The sequence below is a fragment of the Eretmochelys imbricata genome, chromosome 3, assembly GCF_965152235.1.
Source record: "Eretmochelys imbricata isolate rEreImb1 chromosome 3, rEreImb1.hap1, whole genome shotgun sequence".
Lineage (NCBI taxonomy): Eukaryota > Metazoa > Chordata > Testudines > Cheloniidae > Eretmochelys > Eretmochelys imbricata.
This window is the reverse complement of record NC_135574.1, coordinates 3,869,240-3,891,936: the sequence shown is the minus strand read 5'-3', so window position 1 is coordinate 3,891,936 and position 22,697 is coordinate 3,869,240. Positions and strand designations below refer to the sequence as shown.

Here is a 22,697-nt window from a genome sequence, read left to right as displayed (position 1 = left end):
CCCTGCTGGCCCCAAGCCCTGCTAACGCTTGGCCTGATGTGTTACAGCTATTCCCCCCGCCCTTCCCCCCCGGCCCCCTCAGCCCTTCCCACCTGGGCACGAGAACGCGTGCGTCTGGTGTTCACTGATTTCTGGTCCTGGGGCTGAGCCAGCTCGCTGCTGGGATGAGAGCAGCCGGCCCAGGGGCCATTTCAAGGTTGGGGGGGAGCCTCTTTCGTTTGTTTTTATGATGTTTGTGTTTTATCTGTCAATAAAAAAGAGGAAAGAAAATCGAAACACCCCAGTTGTGGGCCTGGTGCTGGAGCTGGGGGCATCCCAGGGCCCATGCCTAAGGCGCCGGCTGCCCTTTGGAGCGTGGCTTAGCCGCTCACTGCATAGGCTTGGTGGCGGAAGGGTGGCCCCCAAATTCCAGCAACGCAACTGCACCGTGCACCAGGGGGGTGGGGGGGGGCAGCATGGCCTAGTGGTCAGGACAGGCCTGGGAGACAGGATCCTACTTCATGCTCCCTCCCCATGCCCAGATTGGTTGCCTCAATGGACCGGGGGGAGAGGAAGGGGGAAAGGGGACCCCCTGCACAATGTGCTGGTGGGGCTCACTCCCCCCTTCCTTTCAGCACAGCAGCTCCATGGTTACCTGGCGGGGGTGGGGGTCAGTGAGCAGCGCATGACCCAGCCCTGAACCCTGGCCCCTGCAGCAGGCACTGGGCCCTGGCCCTGCCGATGAATGGGAACCATTCGAGAGCAGGGCACCGGGCAGGCCCTGCCGCAGCTGGTCTTGGGGGCTGGAGCTGGCTCAGCACCGGGCCCGGCTGCGTCTCCATCGCCTACTGCAGAAGGCTAGGGCCTGGGCGCCACTAACTCGGCCGGGTGCCGTAGCGCCATCGTGCAGGGGTGGGGGGAAGACGCCAGCCCTGACATGTTTATGCCAAGCTAACCCCGGTGGAGCCAGCCCTAGGGTGAGAGACGCAGGCTTCCACCCGGGAAGTGGGTTACCTGTGGGGACCGGCTCCTGCCTCCTGTCAGCCTAGGTAGCGTCTACACTGAAGTGCTGCTGTAGCATGTCAAGTGAGTCCAAGGTGCCCCCGCCCCAGTGCCCGGATCTCCGAGAGCCAGACGGCTGTTTAGGCAGGAAGTCACAAGTCATGGGGCTCACGCAGTTAATGACCCAACTAGGCCCATGTGCCTGGTCCCCAGGCTGCGGCCTGCATGTAACCCACCCCCCCACACACTTTGTACCAGTGTCCTGCAGCATGGGGGTGGGGGTGATCTGATTGACACAGTTAGCCCGGGGCGCCCCCTGGCACGGACACAGCTTAATACATAAAGCACAGGTATAGCGTAGGCCCCCGTTCCCTGCAGGCCCAGCTATACCAGGCAGCTAGAACGACCTACGTCCCCCCGGGGAGGCAGCGGGGGGCGGGGGTACCAGTCTAATTTGAGCAGGGCCCGTTAACCAGCACAGCGCGTGGGGGTAGCCCTGGCCTGGTGGCTCTGCAAAGCAGGCAGGCCCATGCTTTGGGAAGAGGCGCGTCCAGCAGGTCTTAGTTTAAAGGGCAGGGGGAGTTTAGCTCTCAGACCCAGCCAGGGCCTGGCGCTAGAACTGGCTCTGCTGCTGCCCTTGCGCGTGAGCTTGGACATGTCACAAACGCTCAGTGCCTCAGTTTCCCCAGCTGATCATGCTCTCGCGCGCCCAGTAGGAGCTAAGCACAGGAGCACCCACCCACACTGCCCTGGTCACTGGTGTGCATGGTGCCCTTTCAGCTCTTGTGTGGGAGGGGCCCCCACAGGACTGAGCCGTGTCAGTTAGCGAAGCAGGGACGTGCTCTCCCCAGCCATGCAATGCACGTGCGTCATGTCCTGCCTGCAGAGCCGTGCCTCGCTTTGCACAGCACATGCCCGGGCAGCGTGTGTGGCTCCAGGTTGCGGTTGTTACTTCATGCGGGGGGCTGAGGGGTGTTGTCCGCACACTGTTCCTACATGACCTTTAGCGTCCGCTGCACGGCCCCCCACCCAGCCTAACAGTCTCTAATAACACCTCCCAGCCCCACTGAGGGAGACCAGGGCTGACCCCAGGGCTGACCCCAGGGCTGGGCGGGATGGGGGGAGGCTTATAGTAACTGCTGCATGGGGGGCAGGCCTGATCAAAAGAGGCAGAGAAGGGTGGGTGATGGGCTGGGTGCTTGGTGGGCTAAGGCTGGGCAGGGTTTTGGGGAGCCAGACGTAATCAGCCTTATCTTCCCTGTGTGAGTACCCCGGCAGCCGCTGACCACCCCACCATAAAACAGATGGGAGACGGCAGGGAGGGAAATGGGCCAACCCAGGTCACACAGCGTCAAGGTAGCAGAGACAGGGAGAGGCACCTTGCTGCCAGCCTGAGCCCTGCTGCTCTGTGACAGAGGGCAGCCAGCCCTGGCATCATCCCAGAGGGCAGCATCTCTCCTCAGCAATCACACACCTGCAGCCCGGTTGTTTTAAAGGGGCGTTTATTCCAGCCACTGCCATCCAGCGAATGCCCCGGATCCAGCACCGCAGGCTCATGGGGAGGGGCGTACGGCAGGGACCTCATGCTGGCTGCCGGCACTCCTGGCCTCCTGACCGTCACGGCGTCATCAGCTCTACCACGTGGGTGGGTGGAATCAGTAGCTCCTGGTTCACCTGCGCCGGGACAAGCCGAGGCCACAGTGAGGGTGACGGTGCTCTCGGGGGCACACCACACCCACCGGCTTGGAAGAGGCCCCGGGGGCCTCACTCTGGGAGGGGACGAGGTGCCACTACGCTCTGCCCGCTGGCGTTACACTCCGGTTCCGAGCCGCGATGGGGAGAAGAGCTACGCTGTTCCCTGGCTGGGTCCAGGCTGACCCTAGTACTGCCGCTCAGCGGGGCTCAGGGACAGTGAGTGTCCCCTGCCCATTCCCACCTTTCCTCTCCGGGTACAGCAAGTGCTGTGTCTGGGAAGGCGCCGGATTCCCAGCCCTGAATACTCACGTCCTGGAACAATATGGGACGTACTGCATGTCCCTCCCGGCCCCCCAACCTGCTGTCAGCTGGGAGACGGGGTGTGTGGGGGGGGGGGAACATGCACACCGGGGACCTAGGACCCTTTGCCCATTTCAGTCCAAACGCTGCAGGGTTGGTTTCTCTCTCCTCCTGCTCTGCTCATCTGTCCCAATGGCATCCTCTCTCTGCACGCACACCATCACTTCACCCCCCTGAAGAGGTCTCTACTGGGTCCACCCCACTACCCAACCCTCTGCTGGCCCTCAGAGCCCCTCCTGGCCCTATGCCCATCCCCCTGGCATCTCTCCACCCCTCCACTTGCCCACCCTGGCTGGCAGAGGATGCATGGGTAGGCCCTGGCTGCAGCCCCAAGGACCAGCCTGTTCCACCTCCCACAGCTCAGAAATCACCTCTTCTGCTTGCCTGCAGCCTGTGAGGTGTCAGCCGGGCCGGTTACACCCTGCATCACCTCCCCTCATCCTTGCCCACTGCCACAGGGCCATGGGGGCAGCTGCCATGCAGGGCGTCTGGCAGCCTTAGCAATAAGCATTCACGTAGCTCTCTGCCGGCCAGCGAGTGCAGCTGCCCAGCGGCCCTGGGCCCAGCGAGGTACCAGCTCCCACTCACCTTGGAGGTGAGGTACTGATGCAGCAGCATGTGCAGCTCCGTGTTCTGCTGCTGGAGCCCATCAAGATCGGTGAGCAGCTTCGACCGCTGGCTCAGAACGTAGCTTCACAAAGAGGAAGGGAAATGGGTCAAACCTCCCGACGGCAAAGCCTCCTCCCCGTGGGTCTGGGGGCTTGGCTTTTAACAGGCCCTTTGTATTTCACACGTATAGCTGTGGTCCCGCTTTTCTCAAGAGCGGAGGATGAGCGATGCCCCAGCCTGGCTAAATTGATTGTGTTGCCAACAAATGGCCCCTGGCGTTTCAGTTAGATCCTGTGTTCCTCCCAGCTCGCCTTCCGCAGGCGCACAGGAGCGACTGAGTGCACCCTGGAGAACGCCACTGACATAGCACAGTCCCTCCTGACTGCAGGGGGCCCAGAGGCTGGGAAGCTCAGCTGGGGGGAGCGTTCGGTGTGCTCGAGCGGCTGATGCTGTGAATGTCACTGGTGGAAAACCTCCGTTGAAGGAGGCAGCGCTGAAGAGTCATGCTCAGGTCACTTACAGGGCACTCAAGGATGGGCAGGAGCCTAACATGAACCAACCAGATACAAGAAACTGATCTTCTACTATCCCACCACCAGGGGTCACCCGACCTCCAGCCACGGCCCAGCAAGGGCTCTCTCAGGCCAGGAACCAGCGCTTCCCCACTGGGAGCCGGACTCCCCTGGAGTTCATTAATGGCCAGATAACCCTTTGTACAGGCACTGTCTGCAGGTTCCCCCAGGCTGAGCCCTCAGAACACATGAAGACAAGCCCCCCACGTGTGCACTGGCAGCTGGGGGCAAGCAGCCCAGAGGAATGTCCCAGCAAGCCACTGGGCTCTGTCGCACGTCTAATGACAAACCCCGTCAGCACTACCAGGCCTGGTGTGTTCACACCCAAGGGTGGGATGGCTGGGGGCCCCTGGCTGGGGCACTTACTAGTATTTCTCCAATGCCGCCTCCAGCGCGTCCCAAACCTTCAGCTTTGACTCTGGGATGACGTGAGCCAGGGCCTCCCAATACTCAGAATCCTTGGAGTTGTCCCGTTCCTCCATCACCTTCTTCACCTGCGGCCGCTTGTCCCTAAGGGACAGAGAGAGGAGCCCTGGGCTCACGGCACTGCTCGGCCCACCCTTCCGGTCACCCAGCCAGGTCTGAAAGGAGGGGCCATAGCTTGGGGCAGCGCTGGCATTAGCCTCACAGCTCCCTGCTGCCAGCGACTGGCTCCTCTCCACCACAACTGTTCATCCACGTCTGCCTGCCCCTCCCTGCCCCACCATGTTCACCCCACCCAATCCAACCTGCTCCCCACTGCACAGCTGTCCCAGGCAGAATGAACCCCACTCACTGTGGGGAACCTGCCCTACCCCCCCTCGTCAACGTTGCCTGCAGAAACCAGTTGTGCCCGGGGGAGACGGCGGGGACCTTTCCACTGCTGGGCAGATCAGCGCAGCCTCCGTAGCCCAGCACACCCGTCCAGTGCATTCGCAGCCAATCCCCAGCCCAGATGCACCTCCCGCTCTCCCCAGCCTCACTCCCGCAGTTCCCGTGCCTTGCCCCTCCTCCAGCTCACACGCTCGGATCACGGGGCTACTCCTGCAGCCCGTTCTCTCGTACTCGCAACCAGCCTACGAGGCCCAGCCCCCCTCCCCATTCCCAGCTAACGAGCTCTGCTCACCTCGACTTCTGGAAGTCCCGGACAAATGCTTTGAGGGCCTTGAGGACGTCATCGTGATGGAAGAGCAAAGAGGACAGTGACGTTGCCGAGCTCTGATGGGCCGTGCCTTCCTCCTTCGGGGCAGCGGATCCCCCGTCGTCCTTCACTGCATCCACAGCGAATTCTTCAGGGCCCTCCTCCACTGCCCACTCCTTACTCTGCACGGCAGCCACACGCACCGGGAGTGAACTCCAGCCACACAGGGCTCCAACTACAGCTAACCCGGTAATGCTCCTCCCAGCCCACAGCACCTCTACCCTAACCTGCAAACCCGGGAGGCTTCCAGCCATCCGGAGCCCTGGTTTAGTGTCTATGACTGACATCTGTATTCACTGGGCACAAAGCACAGGGGCCTGGGGGCCAAATTCAGCACTGGTGGAAACTCAGACTTCACCCATTTCAATGGTGTCATGGCTGCAGCCTCTGGACCACGCTGGTTCTCTTGGTAAGAGCAACACCAACTCCCTCCCCTCCGCGGGGCTTTACAAGCCCCATCTCCTCCCGGGGCTGCTGGGTCTCATCCCGCGATGCCCACGTTCATCGTACCGGGCTGGAGACGACCTGCTGGGCTTTGAACTTCAAGAAGAAATCCACCAGCGTATACACGTCGTCTTCATTGTCAATTTCGAGGGCCTGGAGAAAGGCAGAGAAACAGCAGATCGGGTGGCAGCTGGGACTCCGAGATGTTGCTCTGGTCCCTTCCCGCTTCCTTTAGAGGAGCGGCCCATGGGCCTGAGCTAAATTCACAGCCCTTCCCTTCCCAATGCGAAGGGGGCTGGCGTGGGACCAGCAGGAGAGCTCAGCTGGGGCAAGTGAAAGACCAGGTTCAGGTCAAGCTCTTGGTCTTTCTCAGTGGGATGTCAGACGCTGGGAGCCCTGCAGCAGTACATGCTTACCCTCTTTCCCTGGGGAAGTCACACGGCTCCAAACCCATCCCTCCTCCCAAAGAAGGGGAGAGGAGCCCAGCTCTCTTCGGGCAAAAGGGTGGTGGCCACAAAGGACCTCAAGAGGGTAGGCCCCGGGGGGAAGGGGATGTGAGACGTGGAGTCTTAGTGGCAGCAGCAGGGATATCTGCAGGGGGGATGGAGGGCTCTATTGGGAATGACACAGGACAGGGTGGGAGCCGGAAGGCCCAGGAGTGTGTTGGGGTTGGGGGATCAGTGGGAGCGAGTGCCAGGGGAGTGGGAGCTGATGGCACTAGGGGTGGCAAAGGGAGGAACTGGCTTCAGCCACATCCCATCTCCCTTACTCCTTCTGCCTTGCAATCCCCCTTGGGAAGGGAGCCTCCCCCGCCACCTTCCCCAGCTAAACTCCCGGAACAGAGCACACGAGATCACCCCGCTGAGTCCTACGGGAAGTCACATGTGCATGGACCATGCCCCTCCTCCCTTCCCCCCCTTGCAGGTGACAAGCTTCTAAAGGCAGCGTCTCAGCAGGTCCGCCCTTGTGGAGCTGCATCATCCACCAGCAGCTCTCAGCCCGCGGGCACTGGGGCTGGTTTTGGGGTGTGTTCCTGCAGTGCCCCTAACCTATGTGCTTTGTGCAAGACACCCCACTAACCGCAAAGATTGCATCCAGCCTCATCAGGGAGCGCTCGTGCCTCTCCAGGGGCTGCAGGAGTCCCAGCAGCTTGCTCTCTATCAGGAAGCCCTTGGAAGGAAATCACAAGACGCTGAGTTCGCAGGAGCGAGTGTTTCAATTCACACTAGGATCCCAGAGCTGCTAACTCACCCAACAGGCAGAACCAGCCACAGCACAGTTACTCTGTGCTAACCTCCACGCTCAAATAACGGGGACTCAAGTGATCTGGAGGGATGGGACCATTTCTCATCTGGGTCTAGAATGTAGCACAGCTCCCAGCTCAGAACCTCCTGCCCTGGGCATACTAAGAGAGGTTTTTAAATAACTTTTGCAATGGTGATTTGAATCCCACTGCACACACCCTAACCTGCTGCAGACTGGGGTGTGGAAAAGCCCAATCTCACGGTGGGTTAGAGTTCACACAACAGCAGGACAAGTGTGGGGCACTGGGCCTGGTTACCTCAGAAATCACGTCCCCCCTGCACTTGGAAATCACTTTCTAGTGTGTCTGATGGCTGTCAGCTGGGACAGGATGTAAGAGAATGCCGAACTGAATTACACTGTTCAGCCAGTAGGTGGCACCAGGTATAACCCTCTCCACCGGAGCTGGTGACAGCCACAGCGGGCAGTGTATTAACACACACTTAGGGGAAAACCTCCCGTGTATCCCTCTGGGGAGGAAGCTCTAAGCAGGCCACGTCTGGCACGTGACAGCTGTGACACCCCGTCCAGCAGCTGTTTGATGTGCAAGGTGTCACCGACTCAGAGGTATGCGGACCCCTGGCTTTGCAGCTTCGTGCTGTCTCCAGCAGGGCTCGCGCTGAGTTGCTGTTGACACCTGGCAGAGCTGAGGGCGTCGGGCTGCAGGGCTGCGTTTACCCTGGCAGAGGGTCTCATGGGGCTCGTGCCATGGCGCGACAGCTGTCTGACCCTGCCGATCCATAGGACGCTCCCTGGAAGGACGTTTTTAGATCCCTACAAGCTCTTGCGAATGCAGCTTAGCCAATTGCTATTTCGGTGTATCCCATATTGCGCCAGCCCCATTCTACCCCCTCCCCCGAGGTGTGGCAGGCAGGCGGCACCAAACACATACCAGCATCTCCTCTCACACACACATTCTGCAGCAAGAGATGCTGCACGGGCAGGTGGCAGTTCAGACCCGGAAAGCCCCGCAAGGGGCTAAGAGACATTGGCAACACAACAGCACTCACACTCCTGTCTGTTCCCCACGTGAACGCCCGGCTGAATGGGTCTCAGTCGCCCTGAAGGGTGACCCCTCCACTGAGACAGCTGGATGATTAGGAGCATTAAAGTAGCACCAAGAGGGTCAGCGACTCACTGTGCCAGGTGCTGCTGTAGAAAGCACGGGGACCTGACCCTGGCTCAGATGATGTTTGAACCCATTGGAAGCCAGAGTGCGGGGGCAGGAAAAGAAGACAATCCTCAGATCCAAGGAGCTGTTCTGCGAAGGAGCGGCCCGGCTAAGGGCCAACATCCTCTGCAGCACAGAGCCCTCTGCGGTCGGAGCTGGCCAGGACGGCCCAACTCACCGACTCGTCGCACAGGAGCTCCAGGATGTGTTTGACAGACTTCACCAAGACGTGCCGGGGAGGTTTAACTTCCTCTCCAGCCTCCGCCACCTCTTGTCTTCCTTCCTCCGCAGCCTCCTCCTCCTCTTCCTGCTGGCTGCTTTCTGAAGCACAAGGGGAGAGGGAAGACCCATCGCCTGCTGCACTCCTCACCTGGCACAGGTAACCACCCCCAGGGAATCAGCACAGGAATCTAGTCAGAGGGCTGTGAAAGGGGAGATGCTTGGAGGCCACCTCGTGTGGTTACCACTTCAGCAGCTGATGCAAACCTTGGCAAGCAGCGAGTGCATCTGATGTTGCACTGGCCTCTAGGAGCTGGAGACAACGAGGAGCAGGTGGGTATGGGGTGGTTGGGAGCAGAGGAGTTTCCATTTTAAACCTGGATTTGCAGAGAACGTGCAGGGCTGGCTCGGACACCACCCCAGCCTCAGCCAGCGGGCAGAGGTGCATGTCATTAGAAAGAGATCTGGTCTGGCGGTCCCAGGGGTTTTACAATGACAACAAGTCCCTTTGCTTTCCCGCCACACCCCGGAGAGGCAAAGCAGAGCAGGGCACTGAGATTTGGGAGCTAGTGGGTTTATCCCCACCTAGTAAGGACTCACTGAGCCCTCCTGGAAAGTCGCTGAACCCCTTTGGGCCTCAGCCTCCTCCTCCTCCGAGATGGGGTGCAGGGAGGCGTCAGCAGTGAGAGCATGGAAAGGGCTTTGAGATCCTCGGGGAATTACAGCCTCCATGAGTCCCACCTGTTAATGCCATCACCTCCTGGGCCAGCTTGCTGGCAGATTTGATTGCCTTGCGGTGCACGATGGGGCCCACGTTGTCCAGGAACCAGTAGTCAGGCTCCACCCAGGGGAGCCCCAGCTGCTGGGTGTGAATGACGCGATCAGCCTCGAGAGCTTTCCACATCAGCCCTTTGGCTTCCTCCTCGTTCATCAGCCAGATCTCCAGGAACTTCTGGGCATCAACGACGGCAAAGTGTCTGCCGAGAGGGGGAAGACCCCTGCCTGTGAGTCAGGCTTGTGCCATGCCGCATTCCATGCTCTGGAGCAATGGGGTGCCTCTGTGGGTCAGAAGCCCCCGACAGTGCTCAGTCACAGGCTTCGGAGAGTAACCTCTCTCCCCACAGCTGCCCGGTGAGGGCCACAATGGGGCCTGCAGCTACCTTTAACTTTAAGACAGTGGAGCAGATCCCAGAGACTACTGGCCCCCCAGCAATGCTCCACTTTGAGCCAAGCAGCCAGGCAAGGGTGGCTGCTATCTGCTCTCTTTGGACTAATTGATGAGGCCCTGGGGGTCCCGCCAAGCTGCCCTCCAGTGCCCAAGTGAATTCGTCCTGCTCAAAGAGAGGCTGTGTCTCTGGGACACACCATACCTCATCGTTCCCTGCAGGTCCTTGTACTGCTCCACTATGCGCTTGTAATCGGCCGTCAGGTTCTGGTTCTCCTCCTGGAATTGCTTTATCTGTTTGGCCAGTTTTATTCTCAAGTTATTGAGCACATCATGCAGCCTGAGGAGGAGAGCAGGCTGTTAACAACAATAAATTACTTCTGAGGGCACTCTGTGCCAAAAAATTAAAAATTCTGTGCCAAAAAGATTAAAATTCTGTGCACAATATTTTAAAATCCTGCAAAATTCTGCAAATTTTGTCAAATAAATGTGGGGGCTCCAGCATGACTCTGGGGAGCACAGGCCACAGGCTGCACAGAGGTGGGAGATCACTGTGCAGCTCCCCCCCGCACCCTGGAACACAGACTCAGCAGTGAGGCTGCACCCAACTGTGACACAGCGCAAGGACCGGGTCTGCCCAGAAACACCCCAGAGCCCTGCCCCTCTGTGCCAGGTGTGGGCAGGCAGGCTCAGCAAGGCAAGATCCAAGCCTGGAGGGGCGTAGCATAGGGGGATCCAGGTGTGGGTTGAGAGGGTTCTCTGTGGGGCAATCTTGGCGTGAGCATCTTAGTGGGGGATCCAGGTGCAGGGCGGGATCTGGATGCACAGGGGCTCATTGGCGGGTTCTGGGTGCAATGGTAATGAGACTCTGCAGAGGGGTCCCGGTGAAGATGGGTGGGACTCAGCAGGGGGGGTCTGGGTATGGGGGAAGATAGAGCTTGACAGGGGGGTCTGGGTGTGGAGAGGCTCAGTGGAGGTCTAGATACTGAGGGAGTGGGACTCAATGGGGTGGGGATCCAGGTGCATCTGGTTGGGGCTCGGTGGGGTGGGGATCCAGGTGTGGCTGGCTCATCGGGGTGTTCCAGGTGCAGGGGGAGTGGGGCTCATCAGGTGGGGCTTCTGAGTGCAGGGGGGTGAGGCTCAGTGGGAGAGTCTGGGTATGAAGGGGTCTGGATGCACGAGAGTTGGGCGGATGGGGTAGCAGCTCCCTGTACAGGGATCCCTCCCACTGCAGCTGAGGAGTGATGGGTGCAGGAAATGTGGGGGGAGGGGAGTTTGCAGAGTTTCCTGCAGCCGGGGGAGAAATCTGGGGGTGGGTCTGACCCAGCCCCGGATGCCGTGCAGGGGAAGAGGAAGTCCTGTCCTCCCCAGCCCAGTCAGGACTAGCAGCTGAGTCCGGCGCAGGGTAGGAGCCACCAGCCGGGTCTTCCCCATTCCCACCCTCTGCCCCAAGTGATTTACCTCTCTGCCGGCTACCCTGGCACCCGAAACATACTGCTTGGGAAGGTTGCATGACCGCTCTTGTGGCTTCCCTTTGCTTCCCCGTCAGAAAGTCATTTTTCTGTGGGGAAGCAAAGAAATCTGCAGGGGACATAAATTATGTACCTGTGCAGAATTTCCCCAGGAGTAAATAAATCCATACACACATCCAGAGCCGGACATACAAGGGCAAGCATGTCCTAGCACCTGAACGTGGGCCACTCCTCACCCCCGTCCCAGCCCAGTGGCTGCAGCACCCCTGGAGTGGGAAGGACTCTGTTCACAGAGCCCCTGTGCAAAGCTGGATTATATTCAGCCTTTGTGGGGGAAGGGAGAGGGCTGTGGCCTGCAGTGAGAACATGGACAGTGACCCAGAGAATGCTGAGTATGGCTGCAGGCGTTGCCCCAACCCCACACGAACTGGGTTGATCTTTTACCGGTTGAGTTTCCTTTTCTGCTGGGATTTTATGATGGTGTTTTCCTCATCCCGTTTCTTTAGCACCTGGAAGTTGTATTCCAGCTTCTCCTGGTTCAGCTGGTAAATGGCTTTCATTTGCTGCAGCTGCTGCTCCAGGATCTGTGATTCCAAACAAAATAAAAAGCCATCCTCTGTTGTATCCAAGGGAAGGTTTGCAAGTACAGAGCCCCTCCCTGCCATCCCACGGCTGGCCCTGGGGCTCTCAAAAGAGGGGGCCTAGAACGGACTCCCCAGGCTCTAGCAGACAGTGCAGAAGTCTTACAGTGAAGCTCCTCTAAAGGACGAGCCCTGTACGAAGCCCTCCTTGATAGAAAGGGGCTACAAACATTCACTGTACTGACATGCTATAGAACCCCTAATTTAACCTGTCACCCACTGACTCAGTGCCATGGAGAAAGAGTGCATCACCTTCCTCACCCCCATGCCAACCCCTCAGGCGGCAGCATGGACAGGCGTGCCCCAGGCCCTGTAGGTCCTGTTCCATCAGCTGGCAAGGAGAGTCACAGGCTCCAAACTCCCTGCCAGCAGCCCCCAGCCAAGCGATGTCAGCGCGAGTGTTAAGGGGCCCTCAGCTGTCATGGCAGCACACGGGAAGAGGCAGCATCTACTGTCTGAGCTAAAGCCGCACAATCCAGGTGCAGGTGTGAGAATCTCTCTACCTCCCTCCTGTTGGACACATTGTTATTCAAGCACTTGAAGACATATCGGTAGGAAGAGGGTTATTTTACATCTCAGTCACAAGGTCTGCAATATGAACGGTGGTTACTTAGGAAGACAGAAATTGCTGTGCCGGGCAGACCAGGGATCCAGCTAGTTCAGTCCCTCGGCTGAGTGGCCAGTACCAGTGGCTTCACAGGAAGCCACAATCACGGATAATTCTGGAATAATCTATCCAGAGGGAAGTGCCTTCCTGAGCCTAGTTAGATAAAAGGTAACATGCATGAAGGTTTCTATCCTTGTAACAAGCAGGCAGTGTTTGCCTGAAACCCCCACCCTATTAGCAGGTGCTGATCGCAAGTAAGCACTGCTAACTCACTAATACATGTGGCTCATTACTCCATCTGGATATAAGAGAGCTGGAAGTGACTGTCTGAGAGGATCTAGGGGGCAGGTTGAGCAATCATGAGGGAGGAATCCTAGGAGTAGCCCAGCTTGGGGGGACGAGGGGGGGACGGTTGCTACTGTTAACTTTTGTACCCTGAAGCCAAGCCCCAGAAAGGCTGAGAGTGTTTGATTCTGCTGCCCTTCTCTCCCCTCTCAGTACAAGCTGTGCGGTTTGCGGAAATGTAGCCATTTAGCTTAGACCTCCTAAAAAGCCATTTAGCTTAGCCCTTCCCCTTGACAGCCACAGAGCTGTCGCTGTGTTCTCCTTGTCACTCTATGCACTCAGTGGGGTCCTGTGTCTCTGCTCCCCCGGAGCCCTGCTCTCCACACCTGTACATCGTTCTCCAGCTGGATTTTGATGGTAGTGTATTCCTCGGCATCCTTCACCTGCAGCTGATTCAGCTGCTTCTCGTACTCCTCCACAGTCTGCATGCGGGTGATCAAGTTCTCCAGCTGAGGGCAGAAGGAGACCAGAGGAGAGTCAAACGACCGCAGAGAATCGCCACGGTTCTGATTGGCTGCTCAGCCTTCTTGATCCCAGCTGCCCTGGCAAGTCAAAAGCAAGGAGGGATATGGATCATTCCCAGGCAGCAGCCTAGTGGGGACAATGTTCCTTGGGCTATCAACGAACCAGGCAGGAGTGTCACTCCCTGTGCCCAACTCCGGACAGTCTTTACTTCAGACACCATCACTAGGTCTTTCCCTTACACACCGTGCATGCGGGGTGTAATGTGGGTGTGACTGGAATAGGCGGTACAGGACCAGCCACCTGCTCTTGTCCCTGAATGCCTGCTCACCCGGTATGTGCTGTTAGCCAGGCTAATTGGATACCCATTCCATCCCTTTCCTTTCAGGCCTCTGAAGTGACGCCGGCTGTTCCTGCTCCACTGTGATTCTTTACCAGGCACATCACAGCCACCAAGAAGCCCCAGTGCAGCAAAGAGTTCGTGTACAAAACCGGGACCAGAGCTTAGCTGGTGTGAATTTGCACAGCTCCGCTGAAGTCTGTGGGAGCTCAGCAGATCTACACCAGCTGAGGATGTGGCCTAACAGTCAATCAAACAAAAAACGAGTGGAAAAAAGACCAACCATATACGGGATCCCCCTTCTGTTCATTCATTTTTAGTCTGCACATCACCGAGGTATCTCGCTGCCTCTGCACAGACTCCAAGCTCCAAGGTGGCTCTCCCAACTTCCTGGCCTCCATAGTAAGAGCAAGCAACCAGCCCTGGCTGAAGGGGCAGAAGTGACTGGGGGCAGGGCAGAAGGAAGTGGGAATCCTGTGTGTACTAACACAACGTAGTCCAATACTCCTCCTCACACTGAGGTATATTTCATCCTACCTCAGCGTTGGGGGCTGGACTAGATGCCCTCTTGATCTCCCTTCCAGCCCGACCTTTCGGAGATTATAGAATCACAGAGTCATAGCAACGTAGGGCTGGAAAGGACCTCGAGAGGTCATCTAGTCCAGCCCCCTGTGCTGAGGCAGGACCAAGTGAACCTAGACCATCCCCCACAGGGGTTTGTCCAACCTGTTCTTACAAACCTCCAGTCACGGGAATTCCACAACCTCCCTGGGAAGCCTATTTCAGAGCTTAGCTACGCAGACAGAGTGTTTTCCTAAAAACTAACATGAATCTCCTTCTGCAGATAAAGCCCGTCACTTCTTGTCCTTCCTTCAGTGGCCATGGAGAACAATCGATCCCCATCCTCTTTATAACAGCCCTGAACAGATCTGAGGACTTATCAAGTCCCCCAGTCGTTTCCACCCCCCCCCAGTCTTCTTTTCTTAAGACTAAACAGGCCCACTTTTATTAACCTTTCCCTACAGGGCAGGTTTTCGAAACCTTTGATCAGTTTTGTCTCTCTCCTCTGGACTCTCCAGTTTGCCCACATCTTTCCTAACGTATGGCGCCCAGTGGACACAGTGCTCCAGCTGAGGTCTCACCAGCGCTGAGCAGAGCAGGACAATTGCCTCCCGTGTCTTTTTCAAGGTACAGAGCAATACGGACAAGGAGTGCAGGGCAGCCTGATCCTGCGTTGCTGGGCTGCTGAGTTACGCCTGCCCTGTAGCAAGCATGAACCCTACAAGAGGGGGGCAGAGTGAAGCATTCATTACCCTGCCAAGGACTGGGCTTCGGCCCACCTACTCTCTGCCCACACCTGGCCCCTTCTGACCCCAGGCTCTTCAATGTCAAGAGCGAGCACAGGGACTGAGACGTGCTACTGCTCAGTGCCTAGGAGCAGCTGCTGGCCCAGGAGCCTTCCTTCGCAGATCACAATTCCCCCTGAGGCCCTTACCTCCTGTGCGTTGTGGTCCTGCATGGCTTGCTCCCATTTCTTCTTATTGCTGCTCAGCAGCTCTCGCCGTTCCAGCTCGAAAGCTTTCTGACAAGGAGACAGTGCAGTGAGCGGGTTGCTGTGCACAGCGCAAGGCCCACTCCCTGCTTGCTGCCAGCTCTGCCATGCTGGACGAGCCTTGTTTACCAGGCCAAGCTCTGGGAGCAATGGCAAGAGGCTTCTGTGACAGAAGCCAGCTCCAGATCGCCGCCAGGTGCCACCCAGACACAGCATCCTCTCCCTGTGCCCGAGGTCACACCAGGGATCAGTGGCAGGGCTGGAAAGAGAACCAGTCCTCGGGACTCTTAAGTGCGCTGCTCTAACCATGAGACAACGTGCGCTTCCTATTGCCCCGACAGCAACACAGACCCAGCAGTTGCCAGGTATAAAGGCTGGCGTTACTGGGTCTGGGGTTAAGCAGGCTGTTGGCTCTCAGTTTGTAGGAAGATGGCTTTGAACAGTTTAGCATGGGTGCAAGGATGAAATCTAGTTCACACAACAAGCCACTACATTAAACTGAAAGAAACGCTCTAGCTCAACCAAAACTTATGGGCCATTGAGTGAAATTCTCTGGCCTGCATTCTACAGGAGGTTGGACTAGATAATCAGAATGGTCCCTTCTGGCCTTAAACATCTGGGAATGAACAGCCATCAACAGAAGCGACTTTCAGTCTCTACTGACCTGGACTGCACTGGATCCCCAGTAACTTAAGAGAGGAAAAGACCCCATAATCACATAACCTGGACCCGCAGTGCTCAGTTCATCTCCATTTTTATTTCTACCTGGCAAAGTGAGAGCTCTGGTCCACATAAACATCTGACTGCAGCCCACAACCCAGCGCTGCTGAAATGCCAGTGTAATGAGCAAAAGACCCCTTTGCCGGAGATAATTCCATTAAGGAGAACTCCCTGGTGGATTTATTGTGGGAATAATTCACTGCTTGCTCCCATCCTGCTATGAAGCCATTTGCTACCTCAATCTGCGTGAGTTCCCGACGGTAAGTTTTCATTAGGTTTCTGATCTGCTCCTCCATTCTCTCCACCAGCAGGTTAATGTCGTCTGACTGCTTCTTGAGATCCTTCACATAATGGTCATCTTTGCTTTTCAGCTCCTGCAGGAGAAGAGCAGACACTGAACTGATAAATGCTGCTCTACACAGGTTCATCACAAGCCAGAGAACCTAATAATCAATACCCTGCATCTGCCCCTTCAGACGTTATGGAAGGTGACTAGGGAAGAGAACTGAGGAACAGAACAGTGGTTAGGAGAGAGAAGAGATGATGGGAAGATCTACTACACTTGCTAGCAAGGAGGAGGAAGCCCCAATGCTTGAGCTATTTAACCCTTGTCCGGACTAAAGGTGGCAGGACTAGAAAGCCCCAAGAGTAAACTATAGGAACAATCATGCATTGGCAGGGAGATTACTCCTGGGGGAATTCTGTGCCAAAAACATCAATTCTGCAACAAAAAATTTAAAATTCTGCATGCAATCTTTTTAAGTTCTGCAAAATTTTACATATTTTATTTGTCAAAATAACACAATATAATCAAATCAGTTTCAATTATTTTTGGTCAGTTATTCCAAAGTACTTGTCAGTAAGTATGTCCGTAACAATATAGACAAAAAAAAAGACTCAGTAAATGTTTTTTGACAAATAGATTCCTTACTAGGCATCTAAATACAGAGCTCTGAATAATAATTCATTTAAGCTACAATCCAGAACCATATTTCCCACACCCCTCAGCAGCAGCACAAAGGCTTGGGGGAGTCAGGGGTAACGGAGGAGCTGAGGGAGAGGGAAGTAAATTGCTCGGAAGGAGCCTGGGTGTGAACTTGGAGCGTTGTTGCATATGGGTGGGAAAAGTATGGAACAGGATTTTTTGGGTCCTGGTCTGTTACTGCCAGGACATGAGTGAATGCTGAGTCTGTATATGGGTTTGTTATTGTAGGGTAGCACAGTGCCCTGGAAAAACAGCCAGCCAGTTCTGGGTCACTTACTCTCAGACAGTGTCCCTCTAATATTAACATTCTCCAACAAGACCCTTTGTGCCCCACAGCTGTGTACGTACACACACACACACACACGCTCTGGCAATCTACCTGCTGCAGTTCACTGATGAGCTTGTTCTTCTCTTCGATGAGCAGAGCACACTGTTGCTGCTGCTGGTTGAGCACGTCCCACAGGTCCTGCGGGATGGTTTTCTCTTTGGCCGAGCCCCATTTTGAGGTGATCTCTTCAAACTTGTCCTGATTAGTCTTGGATTCATTCTCCAGTTTCTCGAGCCTGCAGAGAGCAGCCAGCACAAGGCAGATAACAGAACTGGGGCTGGTGGAGGGTTTGGCAGCTGCCCTTGGCCCATCCACACTGAGATTTCCAGCCATGTTAGTGTCTTCATGGACAACCAGCTTTAGGGATTAAATCCGTTTTAAACCAAAGGGTAGACAAGATCTTAGTGGGGCAACAAGGTTTTCTGTAGCCCTAATGATAGGCTCCATCTTCCGATCTGAAAAGACTCCATGCACTAAGAGAGATGACTCCGCAGCCAGTATGTACAGGACACTACAAACATGGCTGCAGGACTGGTCTCTGTATCAGAGCCCTGGGAATACACTGGATTCAAAGGGAGCACATTACACAAGCAAAAATTGATCAGAACAAACTGGCTGTGGAAACGCTCGTCTGGCAAGCTGGGTCTGTCAGGAGGCCAGCATCACAGACACCCCGCACCATTACCACTGCTGACAGTGGGCTTGGCCCAGGAAGCCTAGCTCCAGCAGCAGTCACCGATCCAGTAAGGTTAGCATTAGCAGAAGGTGCTGGATCTGCAGCACTAGGGACCCAAGACCTCCATTCATCCAGGGAGCAGGTACAGTACACACAGCAGCAGCACGTGCTTCCCTCACACACATGCCCTGCCAGTGGGCCATCACCAGGGACTGAGGGGGCTTGCTTTTCCTAATGAGACTTCCAGCAAGGCTGCCAGCAGAGAGATGGACACAGGTCACCTAAGAACTAGCCCAGAACAAAACCATTGCACTCAGTCCCCTCCAAAAGTGACCCACAAGTGAAAGGCTCACAATTTCATAGCAGTCCCCTTGCTCTCTGGTCCCACTATGTTCCTGTGGAGTGCCATGAAAATAACTGGGGGCTCTTAAGAGGCACGGGTCCATTCAGCAACGCTGGACTTGTTTGCTCATGACAACTGCTAAGTCCGACAGCAGGGAGATGGGGCTGAACACCCAGGCTTCTCTACTGCAATCCCAAAGAGGAGAGGCCAGTGCTGGCTGCTCTAAACCAGGGGTGGTGGCTAAATGAGAACCTGCAGGCCACAGGGTTCTCACAAGGAATCACCATCACCTTCTGTGCCCGAGTGCGGGCTGGGGAAGCTATACACACCAGCATGCAATGCTCCATCCAGATCCAATCAGGCAGGCCGCATTGCATGCAGGGACCTGCAGCTTCTCCACGCCACCTCTGCATATTACAGAAGAGGGCGGCTGCAATTTGCTCGTTTATGTAAATTAAGCGCAGTTCTCGCCTGCCAGTGAGTTGCCAAAGCAGCCCCCAGTTGATCGGCATGTGGGCGGCCCAAGCTGGTGCTTTCAGGGGATGCTTAGGGCCTAGCACGGGAGCAAAGATCTTCCTGCCAGTGACACAGCAGAGCTATGGGATCTCTTACCTCTGTCGCTTCAGTTCATCTTCTTCAGCCCTCCTCTGGGTTTCCCTTGCGTCTGCAGCCACCTGGATATTTGTCACTAGCTGTGTGCCGTCATTCAGCAGCTTAGCTAGCCTCTGTGAATGCAGCAAAATGACAGAGCAAAATGATAGGCAAAGGGGCTGTCAAGGTTCCTCCCCCACTCTGAACTCTAGGGTACAGATGTGGGGACCTGCATGAAAAACCTCCTAAGCTTATCTTTACCAGCTTAGGTCAAAACTTCCCCAAGGTACAAAGTATTCCACCCGTGGTCCTTGGAATGGCCGCTACCACCACCAAACTAATACTGGTTACTGGGGAAGAGCTGTTTGGACGCGTCTTTCCCCCCAAAATACTTCCCAAAACCCTGCACCCCACTTCCTGGACAAGGTTTGGTAAAAAGCCTCACCAATTTGCCTAGGTGACTACAGACCCAGACCCTTGGATCTTAAGAACAATGAACAATCCTCCCAACACTTGCACCCCCCCTTTCCTGGGAAATGTTGGATAAAAAGCCTCACCAATTTGCATAGGTGACCACAGACCCAAACCCTTGGATCTGAGAACAATGAAAAAGCATTCAGTCTTTTACAAGAAGACTTTTAATAGAAAATAGAAGTAAATAGAAATGAAGAAATTCCCCCTGTAAAATCAGGATGGTAGATATCTTACAGGGTAATTAGATTAGAAAACATAGAGAACCCCTCTAGGCAAAACCTTAAGTTACAAAAAAGATACACAGACAGAAATAGTTATTCTATTCAGCACAATTCTTTTCTCAGCCATTTAAAGAAATCATAATCTAACACATACCTAGCTAGATTACTTACTAAAAGTTCTAAGACTCCATTCCTGTTCTGTCCCTGGCAAAAGCAGCATACAGACAGACACAGACCCTTTGTTTCTCTCCCTCCTCCCAGCTTTTGAAAGTATCTTGTCTCCTCATTGGTCATTTTGGTCAGGTGCCAGCGAGGTTACCTTTAGCTTCTTAACCCTTTACAGGTGAGAGGAGCTTTCCCCTGGCCAGGAGGAATTTCAAAGGGGTTTACCCTTCCCCTTATATTTATGACAGGGGCCCAAACTCGTTACGCTGGAGGACTACTTGGCTAGCATTTTTCAAGCTAGGGTGTCTAAAGTCTGGCTCCTACATTCATATTTAGGTACCTAAATACACGTAGTCTGTGCACCTGCTGCTTCCACTGAAGAAGAAAAAAAGATTCACGTCCCCTGGTGACTGTGGGTCTTTGAGATGACTCCCAGCATGGACCCACATGCCCCACCCTCCTTCCTCTCTAGGTCAGAGCCTTACAACAGATTCTCACTATACAGGAAAGAACCAGATGTGTCCGAGGCCTGCGTGTCACCCGCAGGGCAGCTCTACGCAGGCCATCATCTCGAAGAATCATTGTGACCACCAGGAGGACCCTTCCTTCACAGTGCGTCCTAGCTTCGCTGCGCCCTTAGTGTGATGAGAGGGCACCACACAACACGTGCTGTACTTGGAAGCTCAGTATACTGTGTGTTGGCCAGGCTTTAGCTGCAGAGCTGAAAATAGGAGGCTGTTTTCAGGAGCTCCTAAAGGTGAAGAGGTAGAAGCAGCTGGGTGCTTAAGACGCAACAATTCTCATGAGCTTATGGTTGTAGATCTCCCTGACATATGGACATATTTTTCAAACATTACATTAGTCCCCAACTGAGCAGCCTGTGTGATCAGGCTATGTCAAAACACACAGATCCATTGGTTTACTCTGGGCTGTGACATCAAAGGCTACCTGAAAAGGACTCCAGAGCCAAATATGTGATTCAGACGCCCTAATCGACTTGCCTATGTTGATCTATATCGCCATAGCTTAGTTCTAACCTGTCTGCTTTCTTCTATCTGCTTGTGGCTCCTGCTCAGTTCTTCTGCCTCAGCCTTCTTCGCATCTGGATCTTCTCCAAGGGCCTCCCTGTGTGGGCACATGGGGAAGAGAAACTCTTTAGTAACATGCCATCTTCTATAGCTTAAAGATCTCCAAGGAGCCATAACACCTGGTTCTGTAATCCTGTAAGATCCCACAAGGGTGAGTCAGTGCAGTGCTCGGATGGAAGAGGGACCCAGATGCTCTCAGACTCTGACGGGAGATAGCTGGGTCCCCCCATCATGACATGGGAGGTTAGCAAGGACGACAGGGTTACTGCCATGGTGGAACACATCAGTGCCCGGTAAGGAGGCTCCTGCCTAGTGAGCTCCAGCGGACTGCTCCGTGTTTGGGTCCAGATCTCATTTGCAAGACGGTTGGCAGTGATTTCAGAGGAGCACCGGCTCATCTGACCCCATGCAGAGAAGAAGGCTGGTCTTCGATTGGATCCGTCCCCATATTCTAAGGCTGTTGCTCCCACAGCCCGTGTCACATGGACGCGAGCAATAATTTGGCTCCGGGAGGGGGAAGAATCCGCCCCTGGGTTCCCAGGGATAGGCCGGCTCCACCACCCACGACCCACAGTCGGGTACCCAGGCTGCCCCCTTCCCGCTCCTACTGACTTTCAGACAAGAAAAATTTGGGGGATGGTTCGCGGTTACGCCTGAGCCCGGTTTGGGGGGGTGGTTCGGCGTTTAGGGGGGCAGTTCGGGGTTCAGCCCGGTTCAGGGTTCGGCCGGGTTCAGGAGGGGCGGTTTGCAGGGGGCTGGTTCAGAGTTGGGGGGCAGTTCGGGGTTCAGCCCGGTGGGGGGGGGGCTGGTTCGGGGTTCGTCCGGGTTCGGGGAGGCGGGTCGCGGTTCGGAGGGGGCTGGTTCAGAGTTTGGGGGGCGGGGCTGGTTCGGGGTTCGGCCAGGTTTGGGGGGCTGGTTTGGGGGGGCGGGGCTAGTTCGGGGTTCGGCCCGGTTCGGGGGGCGGGGCCGGTTCGGGGGGGGGGCCGTTCGGGGTTCGGCCCGGTTCGGGGTTCAGGGGGGGCGGGGCCGGTTCGGGGGACCCAGCCCCCCGCTCTCACCGGCGCTTGGCCTCCACCCGAGCCGCGATACGGAGGCGCCGGGCCGCGATCCGCTCCTCCTGCTCCTCCGAGTTCAGCGACGGGAGCCGCGCCCGCGGCTGCCCCGGCCCCTCGGGCTCCCTCTCGGCCAGCGCCGCCCGGCTCATGGCGACCTTGGGCCAGGCCGCAGCGTCGCTAAGCAACGCGGCGCGCGGCCTCGGGGGCGGAGCGCGAGCTCGGGAGTGTGCGCCCCAGCCCCGCCCCCTGCACTCCCGCGCGCGCGCCCGGCCCCGCCCCAGCCCCGCCCCCTGCACACCCGCGCGCGCGCCCGGCCCCGCCCCAGCCCTGCCCCCTGCACACCCCCGCCCGCGCCCGGCCCCGCCCCCTGCACACCCCCGCGCGCTGCCCCCAGCCTCCCTGCAGCTGCCTGGATCCCGGTTCCGTGGCCTGCCCCACGCACCCTGCAAATCCCCCTCGGCCTCGCTGCAGCTCCAGGGGCCTGGCTGGTTGCACCTCCCCAGCCCCCGCTGCAGCTCCCGGCCCTTCCCTCTACCCCTGCTCTGGACACCCAGCCTCCCTGCGTCTCCCTGCACCTGCCCTCGGGGTCCGGGGTCCATGCCAGGCTACCTGCCCAGCCCCAGGCTCCTTGCACCTAGCCTGCCCCCGCTGCAGCTCCTGGCCCTTCCCTCTACCCCTGCTTTGGCCTAGGGGTCCAGGGTCCACGTCGCTGCCCTGCCCAGCGCCCACCCAGCATCGCTGCTCAGAATCAGCCTCTCTCTCCCACCTACTTCGAGCTTGATCATTTTTTCTGGTCTCTACTGGGACCGCCTGCTCACATCAAATCTATCCAGAAGCCCGGTAGTGTGTCCTTACACTGGCCCCAAGACGGTTTGTAGTGAGGTTCCGGCTGTATTCAGAGGCCCCACGCAAGGGTCAGGTCTGTTCTCTCCAG

General features: G+C 56.6%; 1 protein-coding gene across 2 annotated transcripts; it reads right to left on the bottom strand.

The window, feature by feature from the left end:
• Positions 1-2,487: 2,487 nt before the first annotated feature.
• On the bottom strand, positions 2,488-21,912 carry DRC1 (dynein regulatory complex subunit 1). 2 transcript variants are annotated; one of them, XM_077811484.1, is made up of 17 exons: positions 21,767-21,912; positions 20,658-20,745; positions 18,782-18,894; positions 17,202-17,385; positions 16,074-16,211; positions 15,061-15,147; positions 13,090-13,212; positions 11,615-11,754; positions 9,904-10,038; positions 9,275-9,510; positions 8,493-8,635; positions 6,922-7,011; positions 5,908-5,994; positions 5,323-5,519; positions 4,584-4,727; positions 3,625-3,727; positions 2,488-2,655 (listed from the first exon to the last, which is right to left on the bottom strand). In XM_077811484.1, exons 1-17 carry the CDS (start codon positions 21,910-21,912, stop codon positions 2,599-2,601), a joined length of 2,211 nt encoding a protein of 736 aa, XP_077667610.1. In that variant the 3' UTR covers positions 2,488-2,598. The 2 variants fall into 2 exon arrangements, with proteins under 2 accessions (XP_077667610.1, XP_077667611.1); XM_077811485.1 differs by lacking the exons at positions 15,061-15,147; positions 18,782-18,894; positions 20,658-20,745; positions 21,767-21,912 and having other exon boundaries at positions 17,202-17,493.
• Between the last annotated feature and the right edge of the window lie 785 nt (positions 21,913-22,697).

What these genes read in the sequence shown, in the direction of transcription:
- DRC1 (XM_077811484.1), bottom strand. Translation starts at nt 21,912, where the DNA reads ATGAGCCGGGCGGCGCTGGCCGAGAGGGAGCCCGAGGGGCCGGGGCAG. An exon ending in AGCTGGAGAACGATGTACAG is followed by an intron (nt 11,755 to 13,089) that starts GTGTGGAGAGCA and finishes TTGGAATCACAG; the next exon opens with ATCCTGGAGCAGCAGCTGCA. An exon ending in CAGAAAAGGAAACTCAACCG is followed by an intron (nt 10,039 to 11,614) that starts GTAAAAGATCAA and finishes TCTCCTCCTCAG; the next exon opens with GCTGCATGATGTGCTCAATA.